The sequence below is a fragment of the Blennius ocellaris genome (genome assembly GCF_963422515.1).
Source record: "Blennius ocellaris genome assembly, chromosome: 2".
In the NCBI taxonomy this organism is placed as follows: Eukaryota; Metazoa; Chordata; class Actinopteri; order Blenniiformes; family Blenniidae; genus Blennius; species Blennius ocellaris.
This window is the reverse complement of record NC_137651.1, coordinates 5,372,452-5,392,025: the sequence shown is the minus strand read 5'-3', so window position 1 is coordinate 5,392,025 and position 19,574 is coordinate 5,372,452. Positions and strand designations below refer to the sequence as shown.

At 41.3% G+C, this 19,574-nt stretch overlaps 2 protein-coding genes across 3 annotated transcripts in view; both read left to right on the top strand.

Annotated features, from left to right (window-relative positions):
• Positions 1-1,206: 1,206 nt before the first annotated feature.
• On the top strand, positions 1,207-6,705 carry crybb1l3 (crystallin, beta B1, like 3; the record flags this gene model as incomplete). The annotated part of the gene is made up of 6 exons (XM_080504380.1): positions 1,207-1,269; positions 2,425-2,498; positions 2,587-2,705; positions 2,805-2,937; positions 5,666-5,808; positions 6,537-6,705. Exons 2-6 carry the CDS (start codon positions 2,433-2,435, stop codon positions 6,703-6,705), a joined length of 630 nt encoding a protein of 209 aa, XP_080360506.1. The 5' UTR covers positions 1,207-1,269; positions 2,425-2,432.
• Positions 6,706-8,717: 2,012 nt separating this feature from the next.
• Positions 8,718-19,574, top strand: part of unc119a1 (unc-119 lipid binding chaperone a1) — a gene marked incomplete at both ends in the record, with an annotated part of 17,757 nt that continues 6,900 nt past the window's right edge. For both annotated transcript variants that reach the window (XM_080502418.1, XM_080502417.1), the window contains one exon: positions 8,718-8,841. In XM_080502418.1, coding sequence (XP_080358544.1) covers positions 8,718-8,841 — 124 coding nt within the window. The remainder of the gene's footprint in view (positions 8,842-19,574) is intronic.

Genomic DNA, 19,574 nt, shown 5'->3' with positions numbered 1-19,574 from the left:
ATGTGTTATGAAAGAAAGAAAGAAAGAAAGAAAGAAAGAAAGAAAGAAAGAAAGAAAGAAAGAAAGAAAGAAAGAAAGAAAGAAAGAAAGAAAGAAAGAAAGAAAGAAAGAAAGAAAGAAAGAAAGAAATTATTATTATTGATAATAATCATTATCGGGAAACAACATTTTATAGTCTCATATACTGTAACAAAACAACACAAATGCAGGTTTAGTTAAACTAGTCAAAAAGTCAGAGATTCAATTGTTTGTTGTTTTTCCTATTGAAGAGTAATATATTTCTAATGAGGAATGAGAAAGTTTTTTTTTTAAATACATGATTACTTTGCAATCCCCACTTAAATATAGCAGGAATATGTTTGGAATTCTAATCCAAATAGGTTTAATTTGATTGCATTTTGTGTGAAAGGTTGCTGATTCCTGACATAGGGCAACAGAGTTGTTGGATGTTATACATCAGATATAGTATTATTTATCAGAACCTTAGAAAGCAGGGAAACAAGGCATGAAATAGAAAACTGACAGAGCCTCTGACGCATAGTAAATGTGGCTTCTTGTGATTATTGAGTTACATTTTCACATCGCATAGCAAGAAAATAGTTATGATACACATGGGAATGAATGTGAATGAACATGCATATAATACATATGTATGTATGTATGTATGGGCTGGATTATATTGTGCACGTGGGAGTGCAGCCAAACCACCAGTATAATACACCAAAGAACATCCAATAATCACTTGTCCAAACAATAGCGATACAGCTCCTGCAGTCAGCACATTACGCATGCAGGGCTCAAAGGCTTAGTCTGCCTTTTCTCTCCATTCAAACAAAATGGAGAGAATGTGGAGGTGGAGGTCCAAACACAACCCTGTGAAACTCAAGAAAATGAAAAAGCAAAAGATGTGAAGTTCTGATATAAAATTAGAAAGCACTGATTGTGTGGGTAATGCCTAAAATCTAACGATGCGTTCAAGTGCGTCTGTGTGTGCAATTGTAAAGGCCAGCAAACTTTCTGCTGATGGCAGTGACTGCCCTGGATCTCCTACAATGGACAACAAAAGAGGCAGCCGAGTCAGCACGAGTTGTCCACAGATAAGCGCCGTGACCTCTGACCCCCGCACCACGCTCCAAACAACCCCACAGCCAATGAGAGATCAGCATTCAGCCTCTCTGCCCTCACTGGGGATGTGAATGTATATATATATCCCCACTCAAAAGGCCGGCGTCCATCACTTTCTCCAAGGGTCGGCCTTCAGTTGTAACTGTAAGTTTCTCTCGAAAGGTTTTCCAACTATTTGTGAACTGATAGGATGGACAACTGAGGGTATTTTCTCAAAGTTTATTATTGGATATAGCAAGTGTTGAATTATCTGAGAATTGAACAGTGTATATTTTGATGTTGTAGGGTGGACTGGTTCACTTGAGATGTGACGATTTATTGCGGCAGGTTTGTGACAGTCTTCTTTTAGCAGCTCATAATGAAAAAGAAGACCTTGATTAAGTTGCTCATGTAAAGTTACTGAGATGGACTTCAGCAGGGGAAATCTGCTGTAGGACAGTGAAGTTGAAAAAGATCAAAAGAACACTATTACAAAAAGATATGAATTTCATGTTGTACTTTTAACTTTAGGTTGAAAAACTAAACGTATCTGTGTACCGGTCAGTTTACATCCTCACGCTCGCGACCTATGAAGATGCAGATTTGGTACCAGGCACAGCCAACCGGGAGGGACTGAGATGTTTGCCTCTATGGGGATTGAGTGATAAAGACCATAAATATAGTGTTTGTCAGTTTGATGTGAAATTATAATGTTCTTTTTTTTAATCACAGGTTTCAACATTCAAAACTACCTAAAAAAAAAATGTGTTTGTGGTTTCCTGTAGCGTAAATTGTCTATCTGCTCTGTGGAAATGTGCTCCAGTGTGAGCTGGCACACGCTGAAGTCTTTGTTCGAAGTGGAAGTGCAACAACATCAGTCCTGCTGGGTGTGGTCAGAGAAAAGCTGAGCTGCGTGCCTTGCCATGCAGTGGACTCTTTTTCAGAACGCAGACAAATTACATTCATTCTGAATGTGCATTCGAAATAGTTTTCCCGTCTAACATTTTAAGTTTTCAGCCGTCATTTCAACCCGAAGAGGACGTCGTCCAAACAGGCCCATTGCTAGAAACCTTTGAAGAAAATTGGACATATTAGGGGTAATATTAAGGGGTTTTACTTCAACTCGTGAAATTTGCTGAGGGATTCCAGGCGACTGTGACATAACTGAAATTTAAATGAATTTAAACGATGGCTAAAGTGGCCTCTTTATAACCAGAGACGTCCCTCTACAATATGCACTGGTGTACAGGGTTTGTTCCAGACTGAGTGATCATCTCCTTCGGGATCTGGCTGACTGAGCTCTCCCTTTCTCCTCTTCAGATCTGATCATGTCTCACTCAGGTGCTCAAGGCAGCATTGGCAGCCATTCTGCCGGCGGGCTGCGCAATCACAAGGTATTTCTACTTTTGTTTTCATGCCAATTAAGTAATTGGTCCTGCTCTACTTATTGGAGTTCAAACATGAGTAACTCTTGCCTTTCAGATATACCTCTATGAAGGCGAGAACTTCCAGGGTCGTAGGATGGACCTGTCCGCTGAGTGCCGTAACCTGATGGAGAAGGGTTTCGAGAGGATTGGCTCCATCAGAGTGGAGAGTGGACCGTGAGTCATCAAACATATTAAACTAACACAAGGCTCTAATGCTTTACCCTTTCCCCCCCCAAATTTAAAAAAAAAGGATTTCTATATCTGTTGTTTCAGCTGGGTGGGCTACGAGCAGCAAAACCTGACCGGTGAGATGTTCATGCTGGAGAAGGGGGAGTACCCCCGCTGGGATACCTGGTCCAACAGCTACAGGTGTGACCGCTTCATGTCCGTCAGGCCCGTCCGAATGGTAAGTCCTGCTTCGGGATTAAATTTGATATTTCAGTCCCCCCCCCCAAAAAAAAAACATTAAAAAAAATTTAAAATCTATAAGGAAAAACCACTTGATCCCACACATACAAATGAGAGTGCAATATGGGAAAAAACAAAAAGATATGCGCAAAGCAATTATATTTTACGCAAAAGTTCAAACACAAAAGTTTGTTAAGCAAGAATAAAAACATTTAAAAAAATTGAAAAATGTTTCTATTCCTTTAACTTTCATGGTGGTAGATCAAATTTTGTCCAAATTAAGGCTAAAAATAATTCTTGAACCTTTTTAAAGTAAGACAGGTATTTTCTTTTTAGCTTTTTTCAGAGTTTGTTAATTGACAATCGTCACACCAATGAGCAGGGTCATTTGAAAGGAGAGTTTTTTCTCAATGTAAAAAAATAAATTAAAAAAAACTCACTGTCAAGTCAAAAGCCAGTCAATCCCAAGCTGAACCCTTAATTTCCATTTTGAAGGTATTAACTGTGATTTTAAATAAAGTATTTCAAATGTCTTTATTGTTAGTTAGTTAGTTAGTTAGTTAGTTAGTTAGTTAGTTAGTTAGTTAGTTAGTTAGTTAGCAAAGTAAACAACAAACCCTTGTCCCTGTTTGGGCACCAGGTTATGAAGTAAACAACAACAGGTGTGTCAAAGAGGATGAAAAAAGACTTCATTGATGCCTTCTTTCTTGCGTAGAAAAGGATTTAATGCACAAGTAGTTCAGCATCAAAAGTACAGGTGAACGTTCAACCCGGGACTTCGCATTGCCAATCTGCTTCCTCTACTGAGTGTAGGATCTGTCTCGTATTATAGCGGTCCAAATGGCACTGCATGGACTTTCCAAATAAGGTATGAGTGACCATAAAATCCCATCAGGATGGCTGGTCTTTGACCAGCACCCGTTTTACAACCTAAGTTGACACAGCAAAACTGACCTCAAGGTATCTGTTTTCTGGTGAAAGCCGTAAAAATGTATACATCAAAAGATGTGAAACTACTCTAGTCTAATCTCATGGCGCCAGACCAAGGTGGCACAAAGTTCACTTCATATTCCCCCCTCCGAGGCTTACTCGCCTCAGAAGTCCGAACCACAAATATGACAATGTAACAGATAAAACCATTCATTGTTTTTGCACCGTTCATTTGCAGCAACACATCAAAGGCATAGAGTATGGGAGGCAAAAACCTGCGGGCAGAACTTTATCCAAAAGACAAATGCATATCATCAATTATGCAGGAAAAACTCTCCCACGCCCCGTCTGCCCTGGTGACCACCTAGTGCACTCTAGCCCATGTAAATGAGGAATATTGTAAAGTGAGATGTACGGGAATGTTTGTTCATCAAACGGACTTTCATGGAAAATCCCAGAAAATCAAATCAAACAGTATCCACAGTTCAGCTGGTCGACCCGGCGGACCTCCCTGTGGATCTTTCCCTGCCTGACCCCCGACATCCCGGAAAACTGAAACAGAATAAAACAGCTGAGGTTCCCATTTATTTATTCGATGGCAGGCATAACTCCCCAAGAAGACAATATAGTGGGTAAACATGTGATAATCAAAACACACACATATATCAAAGTTTCATGCTAAAACAAGGCTACTACTATAGTGATATCGTCTATTAACACTAAAGACTACAAGAAAATAAACTAAGAGATATAAGGTATGTGTGAAGGCGCGTCGGAGTATTCCCGCTGGGGCATTGGCCCCAGGGTGATGATGGTTCGAGTCCGAACATCGTCCTTGTTTAGCATCCTCCGATTGGCTCCATTGTCCATGTTCAATTATCTGAATGTCCTCAGAACGTCTGGATCTCACAACTCACCCCAGTAGTAGTTGATCCCCATTCCTGTTCTGAGATGAGAGAAAGAAACAACAGCCAGTATCTTTGCATAACAGTGGGCGCAGATGCAAAGTCAAGGCATCGACAGGTCAATGTTATATGATTGCGTGTGCGAATACATCATATTAAAACTACCCCCCTTGATAACATCTCACTATAGGCAGGGCGTTCAAATAACAAAGTGATATTAAAATGAGCATCCAAATTAGCGTGAATGAATAACTCTCCACTAATTCATTCTGTCACTACGTTGTCTTTGTCATAATCAACGTCAGTCGTCTGATCTTTTGGCATCATTGGGGTTTTGAAGATTCCATTGTTTTCTACCAAATCCCCTGACTTTGCCGATGATACACAGAACCAAGACACAGCTTGATTTCCATTTGTCACAAAATCAGCTTCAGCTTCAGTTCCATTATCATTATTACTTTGCTTCACAATTTTATTCACCAACTCTCTTCCCATTTCATAACCCGGCATCACGAACGGGATGTGAAACTACTCTAGTCTAATCTCATGGCGCCAGACCAAGGTGGCCCAAAGTTCACTTCATTAGTAAGTTAGTTAGTTAGTTTAGTTAGTTTTATTTAATTCTGTGACAAAAGAAGACAATAAAAGAATCCAATACAATCCAAAAATAAAAGTTTTTAAACTTCTGAATGAATAAAAGCAGAAAGAAGAATAGACTTGTATCAAATGCCACTTTGTATTGAACAATTAACCTACAATGATCATTAAAAACAACAAATAACAAACACAATGACTATGAAGACCAAACCTAAATCACAAACTTCTCCAATTATTTCAAAAGCGTGCATGTAAAAAGTTCCAACTAAATGAAGTGCTGTATATCTCTTTCAGGACCCCCAGGACCACAAGATTTGTTTGTACGAATGCCCAAATTTTGAGGGTCGTAAGATGGAAGTGTGCGATGAGGATATTCCAAGCCTGTGGTCTTATGGCTTCCAGGATCGCGTCGCCAGCCTCCAGGTCACTGGTGGAACGTGAGTGTCGCTTCTTTCTTTCTTTTTTGCTTCTTCTCTTGGTTAGTGGGATGCAGCGGAAGTGATTTAAGGTTGCAGAAGGTCGGATTCACACAACTTGGTTATGTGGCCGATTACAATCAAAGTAAAAACAATCAACCTCATTCTGGGGTTTTGGGTATGTTAATAACACAAGTTATTAGATTGTTGATTGTTCCATAAAGCATCGGAAAATTAATGGAAACATGATGCTGACCAGTAATGAAACAACATATTTGCATACAGTACAATGAAAACAAGGGTAATTTTATTCAAAATATCTAGTATAAAATTGTCAACAACATCCACCTGGAAATATGTAAAATATGGGCTGACACTTGTATTGTATAATACACAATACAGTATATGGTAAACTATAGTTTCTTAAGAATTGCCATCATTTAAACATTATAAAGTTGATCAATTTTATTTTTCACAATTTTCCAGAATTTAAAAAAAAAATCTACTTCTCACCCATAGTTTATTACTTCTCAGACATAAGTATGCAATAATCCATATATTGGGTTTCATATATGTCTTTTCTGAAGTATTCATATAGAGACATGCTTTATGAGAACCGGCAGACTCCTATATAGTTTTTGCCTGCATGCATATGGGACTTCTTCGCATGACACTAACTATACCAGTGGAACCAGTGTACATTGAGGAAACAAAGACCCTTCAAAATTTTGTCTGATTCTTTCTCACAGCTGGGTGGGCTACCAGTACCCTGGCTACCGTGGTTACCAGTATGTGTTTGAGATGGGTCCTTACAAGCACTGGAACGAGTGGGGAGCCCACCACCCCCAGATCCAGTCCATCCGCAGAGTGAGGGACATGCAGACGCACCGCAGAGGCTGCTTCGAGATGACCGCATAGAGGAGGAGGGAACAGCAAGGGTTCAGGGCTCAGGCTTGTCATGCTGCTAAACACCCCTCGGAAGTTTCTCAACCGCCACACAGCTTCACGAGCTAGTGGCTCCCAAATATTGTTATTGTTTTTATTGGTTAGATTTAGAGATGGGTGCGAGAATCTCCCATTGTAACTGTCACACCAGTAAAAACAATACCAATGCTCTCTGTCTACAGACCTCAGAAACAAGCTAAGATATATTGTACTTATGGGATGATTGAGGATTAGTAGATTGGATAGTTTGTGTTGATTAGTTTGTTTCAGTGCTATTTACAACAATACCTGCAATCAATCAATTCTTTTTTTTATTTACTTGCTTATGTGTTTCAAGCTGAAATAATGCTAATGAGCCTGCTCATCAAAGCACCCTCCTTCTCCTGAGATCCAACGTTTTCAGAGAGTTGATGCCATGATGATTGCCACCATGGACAGCTCTCAGCTCTGCACACGGCCTGCAGTGTGCTATCTGGGCAGAAGGAGGCGCTGTCTCCTCACTGCAAAGCAAAGCAAAAAAGAAAAAACCCTCAGTGACTCGAGGAGGATGTTGTTCAGCCCATGATCAAACCAGAGGATGATGGCTGTTACTGCTGATGTCAACATGTTTCAGCTCATTGACGGCTGTCCAGACGATTAGCATTTTACACTTTCTCAGGGAAGCTGGCATCTGAAAAAAAGAACTTTCCAATGGAAAATCAAATAAAACATTTACACGAAACACTGCCTTTGTCTCTCTTCTTTATATATTGAATAGCATATTCTAATACACTTTATGGTTTCAAGACTAAGTCTTCCCAGGCTTCTCAATCTGCAGTGATAAACCAGGTCCACTTTTACAAACACCATTTGTTTTAACAATTCAAGTAAGATTTGTTTTCTATTTTTCTTCACTTCAACTATTAAAGCCCCACAAACATCACCCATTGCTATTAGTATGAACAAGCAAACCTACATATTCAAACTTAAGGATATTTAACCCTTTATAGGGGGTTTATTTACTTAGAAATAAGATACAGCACCACTTCAATTTTGTGATGAACCCCAGCACCACGTATGCACAATAAAGACACCAAACATACTTGTTTCACAATTCTTAGTATCTGTAAATGTCTGTAAATAGGTAAAATACTGAGTTGTAGTGTTTTACAATACAGCATGTTATAGAGACATACTGCATACTCAAAATGGGAATAGTGTCACTTGTAACACATACGTGTACATCATCAACACACGTGTTGCAGGTATAATATTGTTTTATATTTCAAAGTTAAAAGCATGTACATGTTATGGGGACATATACTGTTGGAGAACAAGTATTAAAGTGCACAATATAGGACCATTAAAGTTATTTTAAGTCAAGCCCTTTGTTTCATCGACATCCCTTGGTTGTTCTACATGTATTCCAAGAAACCAAGCAGGGTTTCTTCACTCATTCCGTTAACGCCGACCTGGTTACATGAGCAGTTTGGTTTCAGAGGTAATATCGTTCTCCAAACAGCCTCCATGCGGGAGGCAGCAGAGCTCATATTGGAGACGAGAAACCACTCAGTGTTGCGGACGTGCACGCGCTATGACGAGGCGCGCGCAGACGGTCGGACTCGGCCACGCGCCGCCGCTCGGTTTAAAGCCGCAGGATTTGGATTAAATAGCTTGTGAGAGAACCGATGAGCCTCGGGTGCGGGAGGGAGGGTGAGAGGGGAGCTGATTTTTATCTTTGACCGGATCGAGAAGGGGAGGAGGCACGGGGGAATGAGTTATTCTCGGAGGAGCGCTGTTCGCCGTGCGGCGTATTAACCAGCGCGCAAAACCGAACGGCTCCGACGCACGACAAGCGGCTCCTGCGGCGAAGACGCCGAGGGCATTAGAAAGACACCGCCCGTCCCCCCCCCCCACCACCCCACCCCGCCCCCTCACCCCAACCCCGCCCCTCCCCGCCCCCAGCACCGGCTCCCGACAGGTCGATCAACCCTCTGCTGCTGGACATGAAAGTGCAGCAGGGCTGTAACTCATCAGACATGGGGATCCCGGTTACTACCGAAGAAGAGCTGCGCAGAAACACCATAATAACGCCCGAGGATGTGCTCGGGCTGCAGAAGATCACTAAGAGTAAGTAACCGGCTGTAATTGGCACGATTAAAGCCTCCCAATAAGAGGAGATTATTGTGCTGTAGCCATGTGCAGCTACTTGCTTGTTCAAAGTGTCTTTCCGCACACATGCGTTGGTGTTGTTGGGAGAGTGTGCGAGAGCGTTTCCATCAGTACCACGGACAGCGACTGTCCGAATGGCTCTATATGACACATACGTGCGCGCAGCGGCAAGTCATCGTCCAGGAGCAGTGATTTTCTCCGTCAGATTGCTCTGCAAAGTTTATCTCTGGTACTTACATACGGTTTGAGGGTTTGCTTTGTCTTTGTTTTGGTTAATAATTCATTGAGAAGCTGAGAAAGCTGGAGAATTACGTGGTTGTTCAGTTCAAGTCCTGATGTTAAAAAAAAAAAAGAAAGAAAGAAAGAAAGAAAAAGGAATTGTATTCCATCCTCACCTCAGTACCTGTGGCTCTGAGTTAACAAGTGGTCAAGATACCATGTTTTTTTATAGATACTGATCACATGGGGTTAGGGTTAGAAGATCTACTTCAATAAAATAAGGCAACTTTTTTGCAGAATCTATTTATGTTGATCAGGCAAGATTGTTCTTTGTTGAAGCGACTTACCTTTTTTTTTTTCGAGTGAGCTTAATCTTGTCTTTGTATATCTTCACTTTATCCGCCTGTGGTGCTCGGGAACACTGATTGGTTAATGGGTATTGTTGTATTTGGGTTTGAAATACTGAATGAAACACAGTAAATACTGTAAATACCAAAAAATGGGCTGATTGCATCAACTTCTTCAACACTCAGACAGTGTCGGTTGAAGCAATGATTCCAATTTAAACATTCGTTTAAAATCTTTGGGGAGTTTATATACTATGTTCTCTGTTTGGTATCGTTTAGTAACTACCCAAACATTTTGAATATTTTGAAATTATCCAAACAATAGTTCAAATTAACCAAAAACTATATCAATTGGGCTTCTTGGGGCAATAATGGAGCAGGCAAATCAGGGAGATGACAGACTTTCTCTACTGCTAGGGCCTCATGGGGACACATATTACTGCTAGAAAACAATTATAAATCAATTTAGCATAATATGGGACCTAAAACAACAGAAACAAATACTGAGCAGGGTTATTTCGTTTTCAGTGAGGTATTTGCAAAACATAACTCCTTGTTGCATTTTATTTTGTTCCTTTTTTGTCCTGATTTTGTCTCAAAAAGTAAAAGTAAAAACGATATAAGAAAAATGCAATTCCATAGATCTTAATTTTTTTTCCCCTGGGAATCAGGCATATATACTTTTTTCTAATATCAAACCTTCTGGTATCCTCAGGAGACGCCAGCTCCATACTTTTTTGGGGAAAAAAATATGGCCCCCTGCTCTTATGTTGTAATCAAGGATGAAAATGGAAATACAGGGGTAAAATATTACAATGCTCTTGTTGTTTGAGGAGGAGACCTGACTTGCTTTTGAGACATCCCTAAATCCTGAAATTAATGTGTGAGTAATAAGTCATTTGTGGCATAAACAAAAGTCTAAGATGAGTTCATCAACTGACTGGTGAAATATGACTTTGGCAAAACATTTAAAAATGTACAAACAGGTTCTCTTACTTTTTATTGTTGTGTTGAATTTCAGTCACTGGTGGATTAGTGCTGTGAGAAAAGTCTTTAATACATAAAAAAAAAAAAAGAACAAGCACAGGTGGCATTGTATTTAAACCATTGAAAGAATATTGCAAATTTTGATCAATTCAATCGATATTACATAAAATAAACTTCAAACATCCAGATTTAAACAAAGGTGCAAGAAAATGATTCTGTTGAAGTCCATTCAGTGATGTCAAATGTATCTTTATTGTAGTTTCCCGATATGTTTTTTTTCTTTCATTTTCCATTCATCTCTTTCCATATTGTGCTTCTCTCACAGAAAAAGCAATACTTGAGCTGTGCCGGTGAGATAATTCTTGCATCACTCATGATGGTACATTATTCTCTCCTCTCCACCAATATGTAATCTGGATTATGTCAGGATTGATGTAACACGGCAGTCTGAAGTGAAGGGCACACACCCCAGGTAATTAATGGAGATTAGAAATACCACGCATGTGTTTCATACTGACTCATTATTAACTGGATTTTGCTCTAAACAAAATGATCGTTTTATAACCTGATAACAATGAGATGATTACCGCTAAATGGCAAATATACATTTTCCAACCGGTTTCTTTTTCTTTAAACTGTGCCTGGATTGTATTTGGATTTGGGTTTTTTTACAACTACTACTGAATGTATTTCCATTTTTTTGCACTCAGGCATGAAAGCACAGGGATGTCTGAGACAGAGCATACGAAACACTTACAAAGATAAGCACCGCTGTGTGGAAGAAAATCCCATCTGACGAAGATGGCTGCATCCTGCAGTGTAAATGACTTCTCCACTTGTGCTTTTGGGAAGTAAATGCCACCATTTCAGAGCTCCAGTCTGTCACGGTGGTTCAGCACTGATAAGTGAGGCACGGTGCTTCATTGTCACACAGGCAGAGCGGCAGGAGAACTATAATCCAGGCGGACGAGAAGCACCGCTGTGACATGAAAAATGGTACACTATCAGTTTATGGTTTGCAGGATGGATGATGTATGACATGCTCACAGACAAACAGAGAATAACACTCTACTGCAACAATTCAACATTAAATCTCTGTCGTTTTGTACCGCAAAATCAAGAATGACCATAGTGACTGGTTGGGCAACAGAAGAATTCAGATACATTTTACAAGGTTGTAAAAGAAACTTACATATTAAAGGAACTATCACAGCATAACACATGTACTATATGCATTTATTTCTGTTTTTGACATCATACTGTGTTAAATTATAAGCCACTTATATTCACTTTTCTATCGTCCGCCATGTCTAATTAAGAGTGAACATTTTCTCTTGATACACAGCTAAACTGAATCTCTTTTTGAATACGGTTTACATTTTAAAGTTATAAACGATGCGTTTTGGAGGGATATAAGAACCCATGTTGATGGTCCAGGTTGTTTATGACCGGCTAAATTATTTGAAAATGTTAAGCTGTCATCACATTTGACAAAAAAAAGTAAAAACTCGTTGGCAGGTTTCGTTAGTTCGGCACCACAGAAAGGTCGGGTCAGGCAGTTCTGCTGACTATGAACCTTTTCCTTGTTAAAAAGTACCATGTTACTTGGCTTTGATCAGCGGCTGTTTCTGTTGTGTATCTGTGTGCAATTTCTTACTGATTCATTATGGGCCATAATAGGCCATGACGAAAGGCCTACAGGTGGCCCTCGGGCCATATATTGCCCAGTTCTGCTCTCATGAGAGACCTGACATGATGGAAATAACTAACGGTGATGACAGTGTGCAAGGTTTGATCAAAACAGTAGCACCGTTAATAAAATAAATCAAAATCAGCTATGATGATTTATAAGAACAAATACAGACTGAGACTGATTCACCATGACAGAACATTAGATTTTTATTATACAATATATTGGAAGAAGATGCTCAGACATTCTCTGGAGTTGGACTGGGGCTATTTTTGAGTCAAAAGGATCAATGATGTGTAATTTTGTCTCATGGAGATAATTTACTCACACCCGTTTTGTTCCTTTTATACTAATGGGTGATCAATGATATGGCATTAATAAATCAGGGACAACGAGCATCACTTTATCTATGCAGGGCGGGATTGGCAGTCTGTGATGTCTGCCAACACAATGGATACAGCTTTAATTAAAATTGATTGGTGCAGCCGGTTCTTAATCTCTCAGGCACAGCTGTCACAAGGTTATTCTTTTGGTGTGATCTGACAGACAGAGAGGCAGCGTGTTATATCCACATCGGTCATACACACACATATTGTCATTCCCACTGGAGTTTAATGTGGATTTTTGAACCAGGCTGTCATGATTTAGCTGCTTGGTTACAGTGAAGGTGTGAAGCTCTTTGCCGTTGTCTGAGTGGGTTATTGATCAGGACTGATTCAAACAGTACTGGCACTGCAGTTCTGCCATGCAGCCAATCCTGAAGATGGGCATTTTATTCGTCAGTATGAAAGAGAAACATATCCACAAGAAGGAATTATGCAGCTTGTGTTATCAGTAGTTCTTTGGACTTATTCAGATTTTTGGTGCTGAAGCGTATCAAGACAGGCCGACAGGCAAAGAAGCCTTCAAGCATCAATATGAGGTAAACGTGTCCTTCCCTGAAGACTTCATCCTTTCCCAAGGAGCGTTGATGGCAGAACGTTGGCTTGTAGCACCCGTGAAATTGGGCAGTGTTGATATCAGAATCCCAGGCCAGACGTTCCTCTGTGCCACATCCATTCAATAACACATAATATGTTTAAATATGCTGATGGGGTTGATGTTGAAGTTACTGTACCGACCCCCTTGGGGAGATTATCTACTTTCCACCCATCCTCTTCATAGCTCTCCTTAGCTACTGCTTCCAGGAGCGAGGGCTGTACACACACTCACACACACACACACACACACACACACACACACACACACACACACACACACACACACACACACACACACACACACACACACACACACACACACACACACACACACACCACACACACACACACACGATGTTCTCTATTTCTTGTTGTGTTGCTCTCGCAGGTCATTGGTGTAGTGATTTGAACTCTTGCTGATAAGATCTCCAGTTTGATTCTGAGCTTATTGTTCTTTTCTGTGCAGTTTGCATGTTCTCCCTGTGTATTTATGGGGTTTTTCTTCGCTCCAAGTACTTTTTCTTTCCTGCCACATTCCAAGGAGTATTGGGTGAACTGCAGTCTCTAAACTGCCCCGGCTGTGAACAAGTGTGAACCCCGTGGCCCTAAATTAGATAAAGTTGGTAAAGAAAATGGACAAATGCATGAATTCTGCGTTTTGAGCAGAGTGAGCAGAGGGTACCCAATGATAATAAGTAGGTCAAGTGATTAGTACCACAGACCACCATATTTGTTTTTACACAGTGAATGCCTTCCTGGCAAAAGCCTGCCACTTTTTCATGGTCTTTATGCTGCCATAACAAAGCCCTATCCTGGCTGTAACTTCATATTCAGAGAAGAAATGAATCTTTAAATCTAGCCAGCATATTTACAAAACTGTGAAATCGTTTGCCTTGTTTTCCCCCTTTGGCTTCACGATTTCCTGTCATTCTCAGTCAAAATGCTTAGATCATTGTATATGTTCTCACAGAATGATTTTTTTCCCCCCTTCAGTGGTAGCTGGTCGGGAAAAGATAAGAGAGCAGAATCTCATCTGCATTCAGCTGCAGATTGCAACCTCTCCGTGAACCTCGCCATTTTCCAGTTTGCCTACAGGTGCTGTTAACGGAGAGACATGAAACAGCCTGCCATGCACAGGTGCACTGTACATCATGGTGTGGACATTAGCGTGCAGCATTAATGGCATTTTCTGCCTTCAGCTGTGGATTATAAAGAGAAGACAAATATACATCTTTGTTCTTCCTGGTGTTGTCAGAGGATTTCAACACAAGGTTTCAGCGTTGATGAACAGGCACACAGTCAAATGGAAAGAATAAAGCATGTGAAGTCAATCCCTGTGGCTGAAAGTCTGTAACTCCGGGCTAATCTCTGGGATTACGAGGCTAAAAGTGGCAGCTCGCTTGCTCTTTATGAATGCGACTTTGGTGTCAGACCAGCTTCTGAAGTCAGGAACACATCATGACTCAAGACATGGTGCTAATTTTACTCTGTTTGCTGCCAGCGGGAGCTTTTCAGGACTGCATTTCTATTCCTATTGAGTGGAAATAATGAGGTTTAATTAAAGAGGCAGGCACAAATAACAAAAGTCTGATGAGCTGATGACTGAAATGTCTAGACATCGGTGAGAGAAGCCTCATTGGGAAAAAAAATGAAATAAAGCTTCATATTTATTTAACTGTACAGTTGCAGTCAAAGTGTTAAACCGCCTCCGTTGAGAGGCAATGCCATGTTTCTCCACAGGGATACGAAAAGGTCATGTAATCCATCATGTCACATATTGTAATTGGAGTCATTCATGACACTTAACATCTTCACATTTCACACCATCTTCCTCCCCTGTGCTGCGGGGTTGTAAAAACAGGTTAAAAAAAAAAAAAAAGAAAAGAAAAAGGCAGACCCTCCGTGAGTGAAGGTATACCATCATCATGAGGCGCGTGTTCATTTGCATACCACTGTTGCCAAACCCCGAGACACTTTCTTTTGATTTGCTGCTGCACCTTGTTGTTGTGGAGCAGGCAGGTGGATGAGAGGAAAGGAAAAGATGAGTTAATCGAGCCGGCACGCTATCAGAAGGAGCGTTGCTAGGTGACAGTGTTGAAGGAAGTGAAGTGGAGCACTTGGAGTGTGTGTGTGTGTGTGAGTGTGCGTGCGTGCGTGCGTGCGAACACATGTATTATGGTGTTTTGTGAGACACTGAACCAGAAATGTCATTTTAAATAAATTGTTTATTGTAAGACAATCATTTTTATAGCAATCATGGGAGTTATTTGAACAGAGGTAATCAGTGGGAGGAATGTATAGTGGTGTAGTGCTTATCAAGTTCGTATTTGTATAGCGAGGTGGTTCATGGTTTTAGTTGGTTTCCTGTGTGGAAATTTGCATCCTCTACCTCTAGGGTTTTCTCAAGAGACCAAAAATATGCAATTGAGCTTGGTGGCTATAAATTGCCCATTGGTGAAAATGTGATTGATTGTTTCTCTCGTTGAGGAAGGATGAACTGGTTTTGATGGGGAGCTCGCTGAACGAAGAGCTCAGTAGGCCCGACGCTGTAGTCGTTGAGGCAAACTGTAAACACAGAGCAAACCCATATGATGCTGATGATGCTTCCGTTGCATACTGGGACGTTTAACTCGATCTCTCCAAAGGTATTTGAGTTTTCAGATATAATCGTTTTCTGTAACTTGCTTACGAGTTTACGTGTAAACAAAATGTTTTTGCTACGTGTAAACGGGCCCACAGGTGAACCGGCAAACAAGACAAATGACAAAAGCCCAATGTGTACTGTTGTTACCAGGTGCAGACAATCCCACACTCGGGCCAGGTGAAACACATCAGGGCAGGGAGCAGCAATCAGACAGAAGAAGAGCCTGAAATGAATGTAATGCAGGAAACATAAAATGTGCACCATGACACTGGCAACCCGCCGAGGACCCTAAGTCTGATCCAATGATATAGAAGATGGTTAGATGTGTAAATGAATCAGAGGTGGTCATTCCTGGTCCTGGGAGGTCGCACGTCTAATATGATTTAATTCTTCACACACCGCAATACAAAATGTAGTGAAAAGACAGTATTACATAGCATTCTCTGTTTTCTTTATACCTGACCTGTGTACAGCCCGGTGGTTCAAATCTTCCCACAAAGGAATGATAAAAGTTACAACAGATCATCTTTAAACCTTGAAATGGTTCAACCAGGGACGTATTGCTTGTTGCTGCCGTTTGACTGCCTTGTTGTCTTGGTCGAGTTGATTTAGCGTTTATTTATCAAAACTCATCTGACAGTTCAAACAAAGCAAATTAAAGATTACCATGTGACACAGCCATCACAAGGCTGAGGTTAACTTCAATTATGAATTTGAAGTTGTGTATGACAGGTGAAGTACTTTAAGTGCTTTAAACACCACTGAATAAATCACAATGGTTATTGCAGTTTCCTGAAAGTAAAGCCGAGAAAGGTGAAGAGCTAAACGAGCTACCTGTAACACTATGTCTATGAGTCATGAGTCTTCATATAAGCAGGTATTGCAGTTGTGCCATATCGTGTAAAAGCATTCGACATGAGCTGCATGCAAGTTCACCGTGCCGATGTTTTTCAAAGAGGCACATTTCACTCTTTTCCATCGACACGTTGTCATTTTCACAATGAGGGTTGCATATCTTGTTTTCATCCATCCAGTTGTCTTCTTCACTGCTGTATCCCACGTCAGGTCATTGGAGGGTACGTCGGCATTATGGTGTGGTCCAACCTGGATAATCCAGAGAAATCACACCTGTGTGAACAGAGAAAAGCCAGAATTAAACCAGGGATATTCTCACGATGTACTGAGAACCATAGTCAATGTAACCCTTTGTTTGTATTGTTTCTTGTGGATTCAGTTCACATTTCTCAGAAAAGTTGAATATCACTGGAGCTCATTGCCATACTGCTGTATATTATACTGATTATTTGAAAACCTCCACTTTGACAAACGAGAATGTTTTGGCCAAAATAAGAACGACTGCATTTAATAATCCACAATTATCCCCAAGTGGAAGCCAAGGCATCTGTTCTAACTGTGGAACTGGCACCCTTTAAAATGACTGTGACAAACGGCACACAATTCCTCTGTCTCACACACACTGTGTTCCTTTACTGATTCCTCCATCTCGGTCATTTCCTTTGTGTTTGTTCATTCCTTCCTCAAGAAAATGAGCCACAATTTTCCGTTTGTGTAGTGGGCCCTCCCTCTTCCAACACCTAATTTTGTTGTCTCCAAACAGTGTGCGTCTGAAAGGGGCAGACGTATTTTAATTTTTATTATCACTGCCACAAACCTCTGAAAGGCAGCACAGTCGACTGTCTTCAGTCAAGCTCCTCAATGTGCAGAAGCTGTGAAATCAAAGTGCATTTCGCGGCATAGCTGGAGCTCCTTGTGACTGGAGGAGTGAAAATTGCGCCGTGCCGAGTGAGAGTGACTTCATTGTGTTATCAGACGACGCGCTCCATCTGTCTTTTTCAGCGGGTTTGGCAAGTGGCCATCTCTGATTCATGAAATGCATCTATCGGTCATCTGCCCACGACAAGATGAAGCTGACTGACAGCCACACTAGACGGCTTCAAAGTGCTTTTCATCCTCAAAAATTTTATTTATTTCTAGATCAGCGATGATCGGTTTATTCCATGACAAATACTTTCTCCCTAGAAACATTGTTCTTCATAGGCTTAATCTGAGTTTATTTCCTTTATGTTGTTAATTTGACCGATTCTATGATTTACTTTATTTAATGGATGATGAGATGTTTGCATAGAAATGCATACAGTAAACCAGAAGTCATCACAATGGTAAGATTGTTTGAAAGCTATTTTTGTTCCATTCACTCAACTAAAAAAGACAGAAATGTGCATCACAGATTCATTCATGTACGTTACAAATACAATGATTTTAAATAGATCCTGCATAATGCCAGTGCAGCAGCTTTACAATAACGACACAGTTCAGGGATTCCTACCGCACATGACCCGCCCAAAGGTTCAACTCAGGGGTTTGAAAACTGTATAATATTTACAAGCATGTATTGAAAATGGCTGGAACTTTATACCACGGTACTGTACACAGTGGGAGGGGGAAATATTCTCATGTTCCTTGTTGGGACAAATAAAAAACAAAGGCCTCACACAGAAAAATAGCACGTTTGCTTCTGTTTTATACTGAAGGAAATTTCAGAACTCACACTGATGTACAAAACAAAAGACAACTGCAGATTGTAGTATGGCCATTTTTAATTTGTTAAATTATTATGTTTATCAGGCTGGTGTTTGTCACAGCCGGGGGCCGGAGGGGGTCCGGCTTGGGGACCACAGAATCTCATCTCTGCTATTTGCGGATGATGTGGTTCTGTTGGCCCCATCAAGCCTGGATCTCCAGCGTGCACTGACACGGTTCGCAGCCGAGTGTGAAGCAGCTGGGATGAAGATCAGCACCTCTAAATCCGAGGCCATGGTTCTCGACCGGAAAAAGGTGGCTTGCCCCCTCCAGGTCGGTGGAGTGCCCTTGTCCCAAGTGGAGGAGTTTAAGTATCTTGGGGTCTTGTTCACGAGTGGGGGAAAGATGGAGCGTGAGATCGACAGGCGGATCGGTGCAGCGTCTGCAGTTATGCGGACGTTGTATCGGTCCGTCGTGGTGAAGAAGGAGCTGAGCCAAAAAGCGAAGCTCTCGATTTACCGGTCGATCTTCGTTCCTACCCTCACCTATGGTCATGAACTATGGGTCATGGCCGAAAGAACGAGATCCCGGATACAAGCGGCTGAAATGAGCTTCCTCCGTAGGGTGGCTGGGCGCACCCTTAGAGATAGGGTGAGGAGCTCAGTCACCAGGGAGGAGCTCGGAGTAGAGCCGCTGCTCCTCCACATCGAGAGGAGCCAGCTGAGGTGGCTCGGGCATCTATTTCGGATGCCCCCCGGACGCCTCCCGAGGGAGGTGTTTCGGGCATGTCCCTCCGGTAGGAGGCCTCGGGGCAGACCCAGGACACGCTGGAGGGACTATGTCTCTCGGCTGGCCTGGGAACGCCTTGGGGTGCCACCGGAGGAGCTGGAGGAAGTGTCTGGGGCGAGGGAAGTCTGGGCTACTCTGCTCAGACTGCTGCCTCCGCGACCCGGCCCCGGATAAAGCGGTAGCCAATGGATGGATGGATGGATGGAGGCTGGTGTTTGATTTTTTAAAATGTATTACATTATGCAGGAAGGACTTTTAAAATTGAAAATTCATCTCACATTTGCTGTAATTGCCCAGATCATCATATTGATTAACCCCTGAAAACCCCTGAAAAAATGTGGATTTTCTATCCATACAGGATTTAAATATTTTTAAAACGATGACGCATCTTTGGGTAAAGTCTAAGTAATACAGTAGTAAGTATCTCAATGTCAGATCAATTGTCTTCTAGCTTGAAAATCTAATTCTGGTCACCTTATTTTTTCATTAGTACT